This window comes from Sus scrofa, chromosome 15 (genome assembly GCF_000003025.6).
Source record: "Sus scrofa isolate TJ Tabasco breed Duroc chromosome 15, Sscrofa11.1, whole genome shotgun sequence".
NCBI classification, from domain to species: domain Eukaryota; kingdom Metazoa; phylum Chordata; class Mammalia; order Artiodactyla; family Suidae; genus Sus; species Sus scrofa.
In genome coordinates, this window is record NC_010457.5 from 61,506,157 (window position 1) to 61,522,349 (window position 16,193).

At 35.6% G+C, this 16,193-nt stretch overlaps 1 protein-coding gene across 8 annotated transcripts in view; it reads left to right on the forward strand.

Annotated features, from left to right (window-relative positions):
• GALNT13 (polypeptide N-acetylgalactosaminyltransferase 13) overlaps positions 1-16,193 on the forward strand; it is a 604,605-nt gene that overhangs the window by 65,532 nt on the left and 522,880 nt on the right. For all 8 annotated transcript variants that reach the window (XM_021076293.1, XM_021076287.1, XM_021076289.1 and 5 more), the window contains exon 3: positions 5,398-5,643. In XM_021076293.1, coding sequence (XP_020931952.1) covers positions 5,502-5,643 — 142 coding nt within the window. In that variant the 5' untranslated portion in view covers positions 5,398-5,501. The remainder of the gene's footprint in view (positions 1-5,397; positions 5,644-16,193) is intronic.

A 16,193-nucleotide genomic window follows, 5' to 3' on the forward strand; every position in this document is an offset into this window, starting at 1 on the left:
GTCCCAGCTGCAGGTGTGACCTATACAACTGCTGTAGCAATGGCAGATCGTTAACCCACTGTGCTGAGTTGGGGATCAAACCTGTGTCCCAATGCTGCAGAGATGCTGCTGATCCCGTTGTGCCACAGGAGGAACTCCAATGAGTTTTGACAAGTGTAAAATCCTGTGTAACTCATACTCCACCAGAAACTACATCTGTTAAATATATTTCTAGTAATTAAATATAAAATATATTTATAATGCTCCCAAATGTTAAACATTTAGTGTGAAATAGAAAATATATTTGTAATGCTCAAATATTACATATGTTTAATATTAAATATATTTTCAATTTAATATTTTATATATATATATATATTTGTCTTTTCTCTTTTTAGGGCCACACCCATGGCATATGGAGGTCACCAGGCTGGGGGTTGAATCAGAGCTATAGCTGACAGCCTATGCCACAGCAATGCCAAATCCGAGCCGCATCTATGACTTACACCAGAGCCCACAGCAACGCTGGATCTTTAACCCACTGAGTGAGGCCAGGGATCGAACTCACTTCCTCATGGATCTTAGTCGGGTTTGTTAACCACTGAGCCATGACAGGAACTCCAAATTTAATATTAAATATGTTTTTACATACTAAGTACATTTGTCAAGCTTATCTTGTCTCTGGACCCCTTGAATACACACATACTGAACATATACACTGCTTTTAGAAGGACTGGTGAAGAGAATTCTCATTCTTTTTTCTTCTTGATCTTTCTATGCTGTTCATGATGATAAAAATTACTATTAGTAAGTACTTGTAATAACTAGTTTATGTGGAACTCCTCCTATGTGTCAGGAAATGTTATAAGAGTTTTACATGTGTTAACTCATTAGATACTCATCATAGCCTTATGAAGTACCTTCTACTGTTCATATTTTGTGAATAGGAAAATGGAGTCATAGAACATTTCAGTAACTTGAATCAAGCCATACAGTTAGTGAGTGTGGGAACCCAGATTCAAATCATGGTGCTGTAACTCTGCAATATATAGTTAGCTGTCTTTCTTTCTTCCCAAGTGTCAAATTTTATGTTATGAATATTTGAACTTCCCTTAATCTAAAAGCAAGTAAAGGCATTTTTATCCTACTTTTTCATTATCTTTCCACATAAGGCATTCATTTAACATTATCTTAGATGGTTTGTCTCTTAGTATACCTTTCATTGTGTCATGGTTTTTACAGTGGACCCTTTGGTTTAGGCTGTAGATAGATTCCATCTTAATTTTAAATCTTTATTCATGTGGAGATCAGTCTTCCTGTTATGAAGATCTGTAGCTAATTCAAGGTATTTTTTCAAAGCTTACTCACTAGATTTATCAGTCCTTAAACCAGACTGCATAATTGTCCAGTCATCAGTACCCAGAAGCTCCTGCATAACTATTTAAAACATTTAAAGTGTGTTGGGTGCCTGAAAGTTCTGGAAGCACTGCCAGCAGTCTTCCATGCGCTTCATCCTTTGGCAGCCTCAAGTATAGCCTCATAAAATAGATTGAATACATTTGCACGTATTATGTACTTTTCCATAAAAGAAAATATTTGACTATAGATAAAAATGTCTAATAGCAACTAAGCTAGACTGCCTGGGGAAGCAATACCCTCCTAATTAAAAACGAAAATGAAAATGTCTTTTCTTATTTTAAAAACATAGTTACCAAACTTCTAAGTTTTACTTAGATTTTATTATTTATATTTGAAATCCAAATCCATTTTTTAGAATAGTAAAAATTGGTGCAAATGTTCAAACAAAAATCCATAACAACTCAGAATTTCTGGCTAGTACCATTGTTTAGCGGGCAAGAAGAAAAGGAAAGGCAGTATGACTGGCTAGGTGGCATTTGATAGCTTTCTAACTCTTGAAGTTTTCCTATTTGAGACATGTTTTTAAGAGGGAAATAACTATGCTCAAAAGATTTTGAAACAGTTAGAAAAGGGGTCCTATTTTCGGATAGAAGAGCCTGTAGTTTATGCAAAGTTAGTCATGCTCCACATTGACTTGGCAAGCCAGGGATATTGCAGAACTTGGACTTGGCTTGAGAAACAGTAGTGTTTGCACATAAATAGGAACTTACTGGAATAAAAACATAATACAGATGCTGATTCTTTTAAATAAACCTGGGCCACCAACTGTGCTTATGTTGGTTAGTGCTACTTTGTATATTGTACCATCCTTCTGCTCAATCAGTTTTGTTCTTATGAGAAGAGTATTGAAAACAGTGTATGGGATTGCTATTTTACAAGTACCAGTAGATAACAAATGATAAAATTTAGTGCATTTTTAAGGTAGAGGTGCTTTTAAGATAGAATTAAAACTGAAATATATAAGGAACGACTGTTTCATAAACAAGAATTTAAATAGCAACTTAGTTTTGTTACATAAAATAGTAAAGTTAGAATTTTCTCAGTGCTGATTCCTTGATATATAGATTTAGCAGGGTATGGGGTTAGAATAATTTGAATAATGCTTAGAGTGGCAGTAAGATGTGATCTTCACTTTCTATGATGGCTACAGTTTAAATTAAATTCTCAATAACCTCAACTGTTAGGCTCTTATTAGGAAATGACTTATCTTAGACATTTTAATATTTAATATTAAGCGATTTTAGATTTTCTATTATAATAATATTCATTATATTTTCTTTAAAAAAATGTTCTCATTCTTCATCTTGCTTAAGCCTCACAATTTTGTGGGTTGGATGGGGCAGGAAATCTAAGTAAAGAAAATGAAGCACAGAGAGGCAAAATGCCTACCTGATCTTTCTATTTTATGACAGAGTCAGGGATGGTGCTTTTAATGTATTTTATTATAGATCTGTATAGTAAAAGATTCTATAGCATATACATCTCATATAATATATAAATCCTCTATTATGGGATAATTTATTTTATTGTATTCTTTCTAAATCTGGGAATGGCCATTTAGTTACCATCAATGCATATATACTTTTCTGTTGGACTTTTTTTTCTACAATAAACTGAAGGTGATAGAGATGTAGTTTTCTAAGTCTCACCTTAGCAAAGTGTTGCAACGGCGAATGTTTAACAAATTTGTTAAAGCAAAAGTACATTTTCAGGGAGAGAGAACTCACGTGGGCGCAGGTTAAAGGAGGCCTGACTTATTTCACAATTGTTCTTCTACCTCCCCAAGGCGGACCTGAGTGGAGACCAAATTTCTCCTGCTCCAGCCCCCACTACACTGTGCATGAGAGCTGAGTGTTTTGTTTTGTTTTTTTTTTTTAATCTCTGTATGGGGCATATCTGGCCTGATTGGTTTCTGGCAGGATTCCTTATTTGCATGGGGAATAGGTTATATAGAGGCCAGTGAGGAATGGGTGACATTCCTTCCCAGACTGGCTGTTCAAGGTGAGGGAAGGCGCATTACAATGAGACAGGGCCAGAGGCTTTTGGGTTTAATCTCCTTGAAGGGAACTTGAAGCCTATTACAAAGGGACCTGCTTCACCAAAGAAAGACAGAAAATTTGATTTGATTCAAATCTCGTAGTATTTAGTGAAGTATACATACAGTAACAGGAATCCTTCCCTTGTTATCAGACTTAGAATTTGGGTTCCAATACTGGGTTGTAATTTATTACAGATAAATGAAGTTGAAGTGAAATAAATTAATGAGCAGGCCATTTTTTTTCAAGAAAAATAAACCCCAAATATCATGTAGTTCCTTAGATTTGTACATTTGTATCTTTTAAAATATGTATTGAATAAATGTAATTTTATGTATATATTTAAAGTAAACTCGTTATAATAATTTTTTAAATTGTCACTTTATGTAAATTTTGAATTTATTACTAGTCTGGTTTGATTGTTACATGCAAGAGCATTTATGCTACTTTATGATGCAAAGTCAGCTGTCATTAATTTGAAGAGCTTCTGCCTCAGCAAATTGCACTTTGATGTTTTTATTTTGAGACAAGTGTTTCTGAAATAGTCCAAGTATCTTTGTGTTTAATAGCTGTTCTCCTCAAATATTTGTCAAAAGTGTTGTTTATCTTATTCATATCAATAAATTTATACTTCACTCTATTATTTTAATGTAGCAAATGATATGAGACTATTTTTGTTTTGATGTAGTTTCTCTATGGATAGAAATGCATTAACTAGGTAGCTATTTTTCTCTATATTGTAAATAAAACAAATATGTGTATGGTATTAATTCTATACTTACTTTGAATATCTCTCAATAATTGCACTGTCCTTGTTATGCCTTTAGAATTCTTGCTCTGGTTATTTTAAGTCACTTTACATTAATGTACTATCCTCTTATAATTTTTTTGAACATATGCTGCCCATTCTCAAGTGCACATCTGTAGTGTGTACTTTATTTCTTTCTTTTATTTTCTTTTATTTTTTGGCTACCCCATACAGTGTTCACAGGCTAGAGATCAGATCTGAGTTGCAGTTGCAACCTAAGCCGCAGCTGTGGCAACGCCAGATCCTCAACCCACTATGCCAGGCTAGGAATCAGACCTGTCCTAGGTGCTCCCAAGACACTGCTGATCCCCTTGTGCCACAGCAGGGACTCCTCTTTCTTTTCTTTGCCCCACTCTCACTTGCAGAAGTTCCTGGGCCAGAGTTCAAACCATGCCACAACAGTGACCAGAGCCATGGCAGTGACAATGCCAGATCCTTAACCACTAGGCCACCCTCCTGTAGTGGGTATTTTCTATGCAGATCAGATGGGGTTTTTAAGGCTAAATAACTGAAGACTTATTTCATGTTATTGCCCTTTTTGAGAATCTGAGAATTTTGTTTCGTTTTACATCTTAACATTTATAACTGTGTATTTTGCAAGATAGTTTACAAGAGTTATATTTTGTCATCATAGTAAATCTTTAGGTTTGGCATTGTTATTTTCATTCTATCAATGAGAAAACTGAGGTTTAGAAAGTCTCCCTTACATAGGAAGTGAATAGGCCTGGGCCTATCTGTTTGTAAAGGTCAGCTCTTAGCCACTGCAATATATTGTAACCCAGGATGATCTCTTGTTCAGCAGTATTAGCTCCTTAAATGTGCTGAATCATGGTAAATTCAGAACTGCACTATTTTACAACCTGGTGCTCTATAGAATATCATAATAGGACTTTGAGGAAAAACAATACGACTTGAAGAAATCAAATAGTTGTCCAGGGCCCAGCAGAGTAGTGGCAGATCTAGGATAAGTTGTTAGAATTTTAGCCACCTGGCTTGCTTACAGCTTTCATTTATTTGGACTTTTAATTCTGAAGGCCAAGTGTCGAGATATATATGTATATATGGGGGCATTCAGTAAATCATATATTTCATTTTATATCACATTTATGCAAAACAAACTTTCAATGATTAATTCTTCTTCTTTCTTTGATACAGTGGGATGCATCCTGCTTTCATCTTGGAGTTCACCCCTGTGGCTTGGATCTATCCCAGTTGTGTCTGTCTTCGATCTCTGTGTTAACTAGAAATCAAGGAAAGACATGAGGAGGTTTGTTTACTGCAAGGTGGTTCTAGCCACTTCTCTGATGTGGGTTCTTGTTGATGTCTTCTTACTCCTGTACTTCAGTGAATGTAACAAATGTGATGACAAGAAGGAGAGGTCCCTGCTACCTGCACTCAGGGGTAAGTGCTTAGTAAGCGAACGTTTCTTTTATGGAGAGGAGAATGGTGGTGACTCATGATGAAACATGAAATATCAAAAGAAGAGTTAAGTTTATTGATTTAGAAAAGCATTTGGGCAGAACTTTTATTTTTATTTATTTACTTTATCATTTATTTATATATATATTTTTTTTCTACTGTACAGCATGGTGACCCAGTTACACATACACGTATACATTCTTTTTTCTTACATTAAGTGTTCCCTCATAAGTGACTAGACAGAGTTCCCAGTGCTACACAGCAGGGTCCCATTGCTAATCCATCCCGAAGTCTACATTCCGCATCTATTTATCCCAAGCTCCAGACTGGGCAGAACTTTTAATGTACATTTAACCATGAGAAGGCAACTTTACTTTTCTTGGCCTCAGGTCCTGTTGGAAGAAATGAGGAGTAGCTAACCTCTAAGGTACCTTGCAATTCTAATAATTCCAATGTTTTGTGACTGTAGTGAACATTTGCCTTGGACAGAATTTTAAATTTAGGCTTCCAGAAGCATAAGTCTTTAGAGACCAAGCATATAACATAAAAGAGGAAAACTACTGGAGTGAGATGATGGAGTTTGTACCAAAATGAGATGAGGCACAACAGCCCTCAATACCTCCAAAAGTAATAAAATAGCAGAAATACTTTCTTTTTCTTTTCTTTCTTTTTTTTTTTTTTTTTTTTTTTTTTTAGCAAAACACATATTGGTGGCCAGATTCAACCTGTAGGCTACCAGATTGTTGCCCTATGTTAAATGCAAAAGGTAATTTCAAATGTAGTATAAAGTCTCTTCACCTCAATATTCCCTCTTTAGGAACCAGTGTCAGTGACTAGATAAGAGTGAATACTAAGGAAGTATAATAATTTAATAATAACATGGTGATTTATTAAGTAAAGTCATAGATATTTATTTCCTGAAGTTATTATAAATAATTTTTCTATGCTTAAAGAGCTATTAATTTATTTCTGAATTATTCCTTTTAAATGCGTGTTTCTGAAGTATTTAAGCATGCTTGAAATTAATTTTGTTCTCATTGAATTAAACATCTTTTTCTTAAAATCTAGTTTACATTAATTCTCTGCTTAGAAAAAAGTTTCTTTTTTATTTTTTAATAAATTTTATTAGAGTATTGGTGATTTACAATGTTGTATGAGTTTCAGGTGTATAGCAAAGTGAATCATCCATAAACATACATTTATGTCCATTCTTTTTCAGATTCTTTCCCCATATAGGCTATCACAGAGTATTGAATAGATTTCCCCAAGCTACATACTAGGTCCTTGTTACAGATTGATTTCGTATTTAGTAGTGTGTATGTCCAAATCCCAACCTTTCAAAACATCCTTCCCTCCAATGTTTTCTCTAAGTTTGGTTTCAAAGTTGTTGAGTTTGATTCTGTTTAGTGAATAAGTTCTTTGATATTATTTTTATTATGTTCCACATATTAGTGATCCCAAGTAGTATTTGTCCTTGTCTGATTTACTTCACTTAGTCTGAAAATCTCTAGATCCAACTATGTTGCTGCAAATGGTATTATTTCATTCTTTTTTATGGCCAAGTAATATTCCATTGTATATATGTATCATATGTTCTTTATCCCATCTTCTGTTGATGGAGATTTATGTTGCTTTCATATCTTGGCTGTTGTAAATAATGCTGCAATAATACTGGGCTGCATATATCCTTTTTATTTATTGTTTTCTCTGGGTATATGCCCAGGAGTGGAATTGCTAGATCATATGGTAGTTTGATATTTAGTTTTTTAAGGAACCTTCTCATTGCTTCCCACAGTGGTTGCACCAACTCACATTCCCACCAACATTGTAGGAGAGTTTCTTTTCTCCACACCCTCTGCAGCATTTATTGTTTGTAGACTTTTCAATGATAGCCATTCTGGCCAGTGTAAGGTAGCACCTCCTTGCAGTTTTGACTTGCATTTCTCTGATAATTAGTGGTGTTGAGCACCTTTTCATATGTTTTTTTGGCTACCTGTTTTCTTTGGAAATATAAGGTCTCTTTAGATCTTACCATTTTTTGATTGTGTTTTTTTTTGATATATAAAGTTCAATGAGATATTTGTATATTTTGGAAATTAGTCCTTTGTTCGTCGCTTCATTGGCAAAGAATTTCTCCCATTCTGTGAGTTGCATTTTTTTTTTAATGGTTTCCTTTGCTGTACAAAATCTTTTAATTAGGTCCCAATAAAAAACTTTCTCATCTTCCCCAACTGAATTTCTGGACCCATGAAACTCCCTCTTCCTCCCTTCCCTCAGGCTCTGACAACCACCATTCTGTTTTCTCTATGAATTTGACTACTCTGGGTACCTCGTGTGTGTGGAAATATACACAATTTCTCCTTTTGTAACTGGATTATTTCATTTGGCATAATGTCTTCAAGTTTAATGTTGTTGTTGTGGCATGTAAAAAAAAAAAAAGGTTTCTTTATAAATACAACAAAAGTTAAACTTTGAGTCCAAGTTGAAATATTTGTACCGTTTCAAAAAGTGAATCTAGATTACTTGAGATTTGCATGTATTTAATGACTGTAATCTGCTTTTACTTTTAATGTTACAGATATTTTAGAGGTTATTTATTAATCAAAATATGCTAATAAAAGAATTTCATTGCTATTATCTGGGTAGATGAGCTTTAGGGAAACAGAGAAAAGCATTTCCAAAGATTAATTTTTGTTGAAAGAATTTGTTGGATATCTTTATTTTGCCTTGCAATAATGCTCTTGCTTAATTAGAGAAATTCTGATTATCTTCCTCTTTTCAAAATGAGTTTAACTCTCTCACTATAGTTTTTGACTAGTACAAAGAATTGAGAGAACGTACTTTGGAAGTGTGGGAGCTTAGATTCATTTAGGAAGTTTATGTGCATTTTTTATGTCTTTCTACTAGAATTATTCAAAGAGGAGAACTTTATGAGTCCATCAGTTTTTGATAAATGAATTTAGGGATTGATTTGCTGATCTTTGGTTAAAATTGCAGAATAAATCTGCCTTTTCTGATTCTTTGTTAAAACCAGTTGAGCTTCTGCTTGGCCGAAAGTGGAAATGTGTTTTGATGAATCACATCAATTTAGTAAGATCACTTTGTCATTTGTTGAATAGAGACATATAGATTGGTCACAAAAAATGTTATAATCTGATTCAGCAAAACTATGACAGCCTTTTCTGGAAGTACCAAAAAAGCAGTTTTGTGGATTTAAGTCCTTAATGCTCAGTTTCAAATCTGGAAATGTAAAATTTAATGATGCAAGGCCAAAATAGTAATTTTTCATTGTACTTAAATTGTAAAATTTAACTATACTCTCTTTATTTTTGGTTTGTTTAATGTTATATATTAATATTTGTCTTGAAAAATAAACATTAGGCTTTATTGTTTTAACTTCATCTCTATCGTTACTTATTATTGCAGAATATTACTTTATTTGGGGATTTTTGCCAAGTATTTAAAATAATTTATTTACAGATAGATGATATTGTAAAAAGCACTTGACTAAAATTTTCATGTTCTAGAAATATTAAAAAAAGACCTTTTGATGAAAAAGTTGATCTTTCTGGACCTATGCATTTATATTATTAAAGCAAAGAGTTTGGACTAGGTGGTTTCTAAGATCCCTATAGTTCTAAATTTTAAACAATTTAAAAGTACCCAATATTAACATACACTTGGAATTAATTTTTAAGATTTGTTCATTCATTCACCAGATCATCAGTTATTTCTTAAGTGCCTATCAAGTTAAAATGTTGTACATCTTAAACTTACACAAAGTTATGTGTCAATTATATCTCAATTAAAAAAAAAATAAAGAAGAAGAACATAGCTCAGTAATAGGAAAAAAAAAAAAAGTCCCAACCATCAGTACCTCTGACTTCACAGGTGGTATAACAAGAATACCCCACAGTTAAAAGCCCAGGTTTGGTGACCAATCTGTTCCTCACCTCCTACCCCTTGAATTAGTTGTGTGACTTTTGGCAAATTCCTTAACAAAATCTTGGTGTTATCACTTAAGATGAAAACCTTAGAGACAATAAATCCTGCTTCACAGGGTTGTCTTGAGAATTAAGCATGATGATGTGCATACACCTGTCTGTGGAGTATTGATAACCCTTTATCAGTATCTGCCGAACATTGTGAAGCTTCATGAAATGTCTGAATGAGACTCCACCAGGCTCTGCTGTCCAGACTGTGTCAGATCCACGAAAGGGGGGAAGTTATTCTGGATATAGCCTCCCAAAAGTAAGTGACTCTAAAAAGGTCAGTTGTTAAGTGCCTACTGTGTACTAAGACACGGAGATATAAGGGAACTGAGGTCCCTACTCTCATGGAGGTTATAGTCAATAGTAAATCTCTCTCTCTGTCTCTCTCTCTCTGTAAAAATGTAATGTACAAATGATTACAAAGCACCATGAGTGTTAGGATGAGGAAGAACAATGCTCTGAGTAGAGCATCTAGGGTATTAGAAATGGACCTAGGGTATTAGATAAAACTTCCCAGAGGCTGTGGCATTTAAATTGAAGTCTAAAAGGTAAAAGTAGGAAATAACCAGTAAAGAAGAAAATACTAAGATTTGTATGGAATTATCAAGATTACAGAACACCCGGGATATATGTATATATTATGGCTTTTTAGGGCTGCACTCATAACACATGGACTCACGGCACATGGAGGTTCCCGGGCTAGGGGTCCAATGGAAGCTACAGGTGCTGGCCTATGCCACAGCCACAGCAATGCCAGATCCAAGGTGTGTCTGCCACCTACACCACAGCTCATGGGAACACTGGATCCTTAACCCACTGAGTGAGGCCAGGGATCAAACCTGCAACCTCATGGTTCCTAGTTGGGTTCCTTTCCGATGCACCACAACTGGAACTCTGAAGAAGAGAAATAGAGAAGTCTTATAAAGTTAGAGTAATTAAGCCTGTTGGCACAAAGGGTAGACAGATTGCCTAACGAAACAGAAGAGAGACCCTAAAAGTACCTGCACACAGGTTTGTGGTATTCAGTTATGTGACAGAGGAAGCACTGCAGATCAATGGGGGAAAGAAAAGCTTCCATAAATAGAGAAGAAAAAAAGTGGTAATCCTGGTGGCAAACAGATAAAATTGAATGCTTAATTCATGTCATAAACCAAGACATACTTTGGATGTATTAATGTCATCAAGAAAATGGAACTTTTAGCAGAAAAAAAATGGCAACCTGTACCACTATTAATTTATCTTCATGATACAACATAAGTATAGAAGCTGTACCTTTCAGAGATGATATACATTGTGATACAGTTTGAAAGCTAAAACCAACCAAAATCTTAAAATATTATTTTAGGACTATGTAGAGATGCAACAAGATAATGGCACATGAGGCTAATTATAAACATTGGATTGAGGATGTTGATTGTCATGTGTAGGGGGATATGGGGCAGAGGATGGGGTGAATATTTTGACTGAATCTAGGGCATTAGGACCATAGATTTGTTTTAGGTGTGGGTTGGATGTGTCTGTTACGTCATGTGGAGGACTAGAGTGAATAAGAACCACTGATTGTGTTTAGAAGGCAGAGCAGACATGATCACCTCTGTGTTGTGGAAGATCACATACGGAGAATAGATTGAGGATTTGGCTTTCTCTTCAGGGAGGCTGGGTGGGAAGTTGTGGTAGCATTTTATGCATTCTGTGTAGGAAGTCGTACCTGTTTAGAGTGTAGTAGTGCCAGTGAGGAGTGAGAGAAGTGGATAAAATGAAGAGGTATTTGAGATATAGGAGAAAGAGAGCCGGGTGCTCAACTGGCTCTGACAGCTGTAGGAGATGGAAGTGTCAAGAACAGGTCTCAGGTTTCTTACGGGGCATTATTCGATCCAGTTTACTGAGAGGAGAGTTGAGGAGGAGATGATTTGAAGGTGGATATTGAGTTTATTTTGGCCATGTTGAGTTTGAGAAACGTGTTAGGCAACTGAATGGAACTGTTCAGTAGAAAGTTGACTACATTATTAAACTCGTAAATATCAAACTTAAAAAACATCATTTTTTTTCTCTAAAAGGGATTACATTTTTCTCTTCCTTATTCAGTGGAGTATATGGAATATAATTGAATCTTTGCTTCTAGGTCAGAGTTATCATTTTACACATCAATTACTGAATGATGCTACAAAAGTGATTATTTCAGGGATTTTATGGGAATGTGAAGATTTGTTTAGATACTGACTCATGAATCCTCCTTTTCCTATTTTCTAAAGGATTGCTTCTGGGTAATGCAAGTTCTTGTTAAAGGAGTATGTTACCTCTTTTATGTCACTCTGGAGTCACCTAGAGCTAAAAATGTGCTGAGGGGTATTTCTAACTCCTATCTGGTATGGAATACTAAGTAGTGCTACTACCCCCAAGTTGGAAGAGTTAGAATAGCTATTGGAGAGAATAGGTATTTTAGAAGACCTGATGATGCTGCAGTGCCCTTATAAATACCTAGGGGATATTTGAGGTTATGTGTCTGGTCTGTACAATCCCCGTGCATACTGGATCCTCTTGTAGCTCCTCCCCTAAAGCCTTTCCTCAGGCAAATTAACACCATCTCTAGACCCCACTCACGATCTGTAAAATGGAATAAGCCTGAATCATGGTTTTAAATCATGCTTGTTTCCAAATGAAGGATTGTGTTTCTAACTACTTTTTTTCAATAAAGCTATGAGAATGACCTATTTCAGTGTCTGGCTTTTGGTCAGTGCATAATTAATGTGCAATCTGCTGTGAGAAGTGGTGCTACTTCCAACACCATGATGGAGAGAGATCTGTTAGAATCCCCCAAAGAGCCTTCTCATCATCACAGAGGAAAAAAGAGATATAAAGTTTATGACATTTGAGAGAGATAGGAACATACCATTCTTTACCTGATCTCAAATCTTGAACATATTTCACATACTTAGGAAATGAAATTATATTTCCCTTCAAAAAGAGAGAAGGAAATATCTAAGAAAGACGAGTACATTAGCCAATAATAATAACAAAAACAATTATAATCTATGATTATTCTAATTTATTTACCCTTGTTTAGTTAATTTTTACAAAAACTATGTGAAGTACACATTCTTCTTCTTTTACATGTAAGGAAACTGAGACAGAGTGAGCATGTGGGGAAAACACTTCTATGTTTATCCTTTACACACACACACAACGTTTCTAACACCAGCTGTGTGGGTTTTATCCCCACACCAAGCAATTCTCTGTGGCATCAGCTGGGTACCCTACATTCCTGACACTGTCTACCTGGAGTGAGCATCAGACCTCACAAGTTAAGGGCTCAGCCCCACAGGCTTCCTGCACTTCAGACACTGATGGAACATCCCAGGTTGTCAAAGAGGCTTCTGACTGACCAGCTATAAATTGGGTTGATAAATTTTTAAAATTTCTTACAGAACTGAGAGAAACACTTACATTTATCAGTTTATTATAAAGGATATAATAAAGGATATGAATGAACAACCAGATGATGATATATATATAGGTCTGGAAAGGTCCCAAGTGTAGGAGCTTCTGTGCCCACGGAGTTGGGGGCGCATGACCCCCTGCCGTGTAGGTGTGTTCATCAACCCAGAAATTCTCTGGACCTCATGCTTGGAGGATTTTTATGGAGGTTTCCTCACATAGGTAGAATCAATCATCAACTTAATCTCCAGTCCTTCTCCACTTCTGAGAGGATGGGGGGGGGTAGGGGTGGTGCCAAATGTTGCAAGCTTCCAATCATGGCTTAGTCTTTCTTGTGACCAGCCCCAATCAGGGGCTATATAGAAGCCCACTCAGAGTCATTTCATTAGGAAAAAAAGAGGCTCCATAAAATCCCAAGGGATCTAGGCACTCTATGTCAGGAACCAGGGTAAAAGACCAAACATTAGAACATAGATGCTTCTCCTGCTCTTATCACTTAGGAAATTGTTAGGGTTAGAGGAGCTCTGTGCCAAGAACTGGAGGAAGAGTCCGCATACGTGTGTGTGTGTGTGTGTGTGTGTGTGTGTGTGTGTGTGTGCATAATAGTCTATTATTTCACAGTGAGGTTAAGAGGAAGTGCCAGAATTTTAACAATCAATAGAATAGGATTTGTTATTATAATATAAGTCCAGTGAAGGACTTTGCTATCAATTAATGCCAGTTTACATTGGAATTCAAGTGCCACACTTTTATTCAGATACCAATATGGAGTATACTCTAAAATCCTGATTGGAATGTTTCGCCTTTATTCTCAGAGATGCTCTAGACCCAGCCAAATGTCTCTGGCTAGTAGGATATATAAACCCTAGCCAGGAGAATATTTCCTAGGGACCATCTGGGTTTCCGATCATTTATGAAACAGTTTCACCTTACTTGGCATTGTAAGGTTTTGAAAAATTACTTTGATCCACTTGTGTCCCTCAAAACCTCCTCGCCATTGCTCTGAATTAGGGGAAATCAAGAAAAGGGGTGGAACTATTTCTAGAATCTCAATTCCATGCCTCCATGTTTCCCTTGGTCCTTCCTGGGAGACCCTCTGGTTTCTTCTCATAAATCTGGAGACAGATAGCCTTGCTCTCTTGGATTTTTGACAGTTGGTTTCTGTGTCAGCCCTTTCTTTTGTTTCTTTCTAAATGTCTTCCTCATAACATTAACATCTAGCCACGAACCCTTCTATTAAAAAGTCAGTGTTTGTTGATTTTGTTTGATTAATCTTTAGCAATTCAGGGGAGAATTTCTGTGTGTAGGTATGAGAGGAAATGGAAAACTGATGAATTAAAAAGAGTTAAAACTAACACTACATTTTTCTTTTTTTTTTTTTTAATATGGCTTCACTTTGGGGGGAAGGGTAGAAGAGTGTGATTGAGTATTGTCAGTATTGGAATTCCCCTGAATAAATTATGATGACCACTGGAACTCTCAGATGATAATATTTACAGTCATACAACAAGTGGGACATATAGACAAAGTCAACTGGATTAGGGACATATATGTCCCAGATAATTGTTAGTCAAGGTTATAAATATTGCTCAAAAATTAATAGACTTTATATAATTTTGACCTTTGGTATTTGCTTCTACCTTTCATAGTTTTATTCACAATTCATTCTGACTCCCTTCTCCAGTCCACACAGACATATAAATGTGAGGAAAATGAAATATATTAATGACCAATTATGAGGTTTACTGTGCCAAGCACTTTATATACAGTATTTTGATTAATTTTCAAAGTAGCATTGAAGGTAGGCACTATTATTATCCTCATTTACGTGTAAGAAACTGAGGTCTGAAAAGATAAATTAATTTCCTTAAGGTCGCAAACTGATAAGAGCAAAGAAAGGACTCACGGCCTGGTTTGTCAGACTTTTGAGCTCAGACTTTGAATCAGTGTTATGCCATGTCCCTGACTCAAGTGTGCCTAGATTATTTTAAGATAAAGTAATCATAACATCTATATACTATTTATAAAGTATTTATATATAGAGAGATATTTCTGGAGAAAAAAAAAAGGAGGTAGCCATTAACCTTGGGTAAAAAAAAAAAATTATACTTAATTATAACTTAGGAAAAAAGTACTCTGACAGGCTTACATGTCTGAAAGGTAGACATTTTGACTTTAGCAGTTTTGCATTTATTTTTTCTACAGTGTAACTAATTAATTTAGGTTGAATTTTCCTCAGTAGTTTCCTTTGGGCCCAAGCCTTAGGAAGTATTAGGATGAGTGGTGAAAAAGTTGTAAACAGTAGTGAAGCACCATTTTATTTTTGTTTTTTATTTTTTATTTTATTTTTTTGCTTTGTAAGGCTGTACCTGTGGTATATGGAGGTTCCCAGGCTGGGGGTTGAATCAGAGCTATAGCTGCTGGCCTATACAACAGCCACAGCCATGCCAGATCTGAGCCAAGTCTTCCACTTACACCACAGCTCATGGCAATGCTGGATCCTTAACCCACTGAGTGAGACCAGTGATTGATCCCTCCTGGATCCTAGTTGGATTCATTTCCACTATGTCACAACAGGAGCTCTTTGAAGCACTATTTTTTTTTTCCAAAACTTAATAAGAACAGTTGATATATTTTTTCATCCATTTATTCAACGAAAGCACTGGGCTAGGTACTATGAAATATAGAGTTTAATCAAATAGAATATCTGTCTTCAAGAATCACACAGTCTACTGGAGACAGGACATGTACATAAATAACTACATTACAAAGTAGAAAGTGGTGGCTGCTCTTAGAGAGATACCAAGGAAAGTGCTGTGAGAAACTGTGAAGTTGTATAAATTATCTGGACCTGTAAAAATTGGGAGGGAGTGGGTATCAAGAGGAAATAAATTACCAGGAGAAAGCCATTGGTTTTCCCTAAATGAGGATATAAGAAATCAGTGACTTGCTTGATTGGGGCAGAATCATACATAAAGAGGATTCTAGATTTTAGGTTGAAATTTAGGATAAAGACAGATTTTAAAGGACTTTAAGTGCTGGGGAAATGAATTTTTAACTTTGTTCTTGAGGGGGCATCCTTGAAGGTTTCCGGAAGAGGAAAGA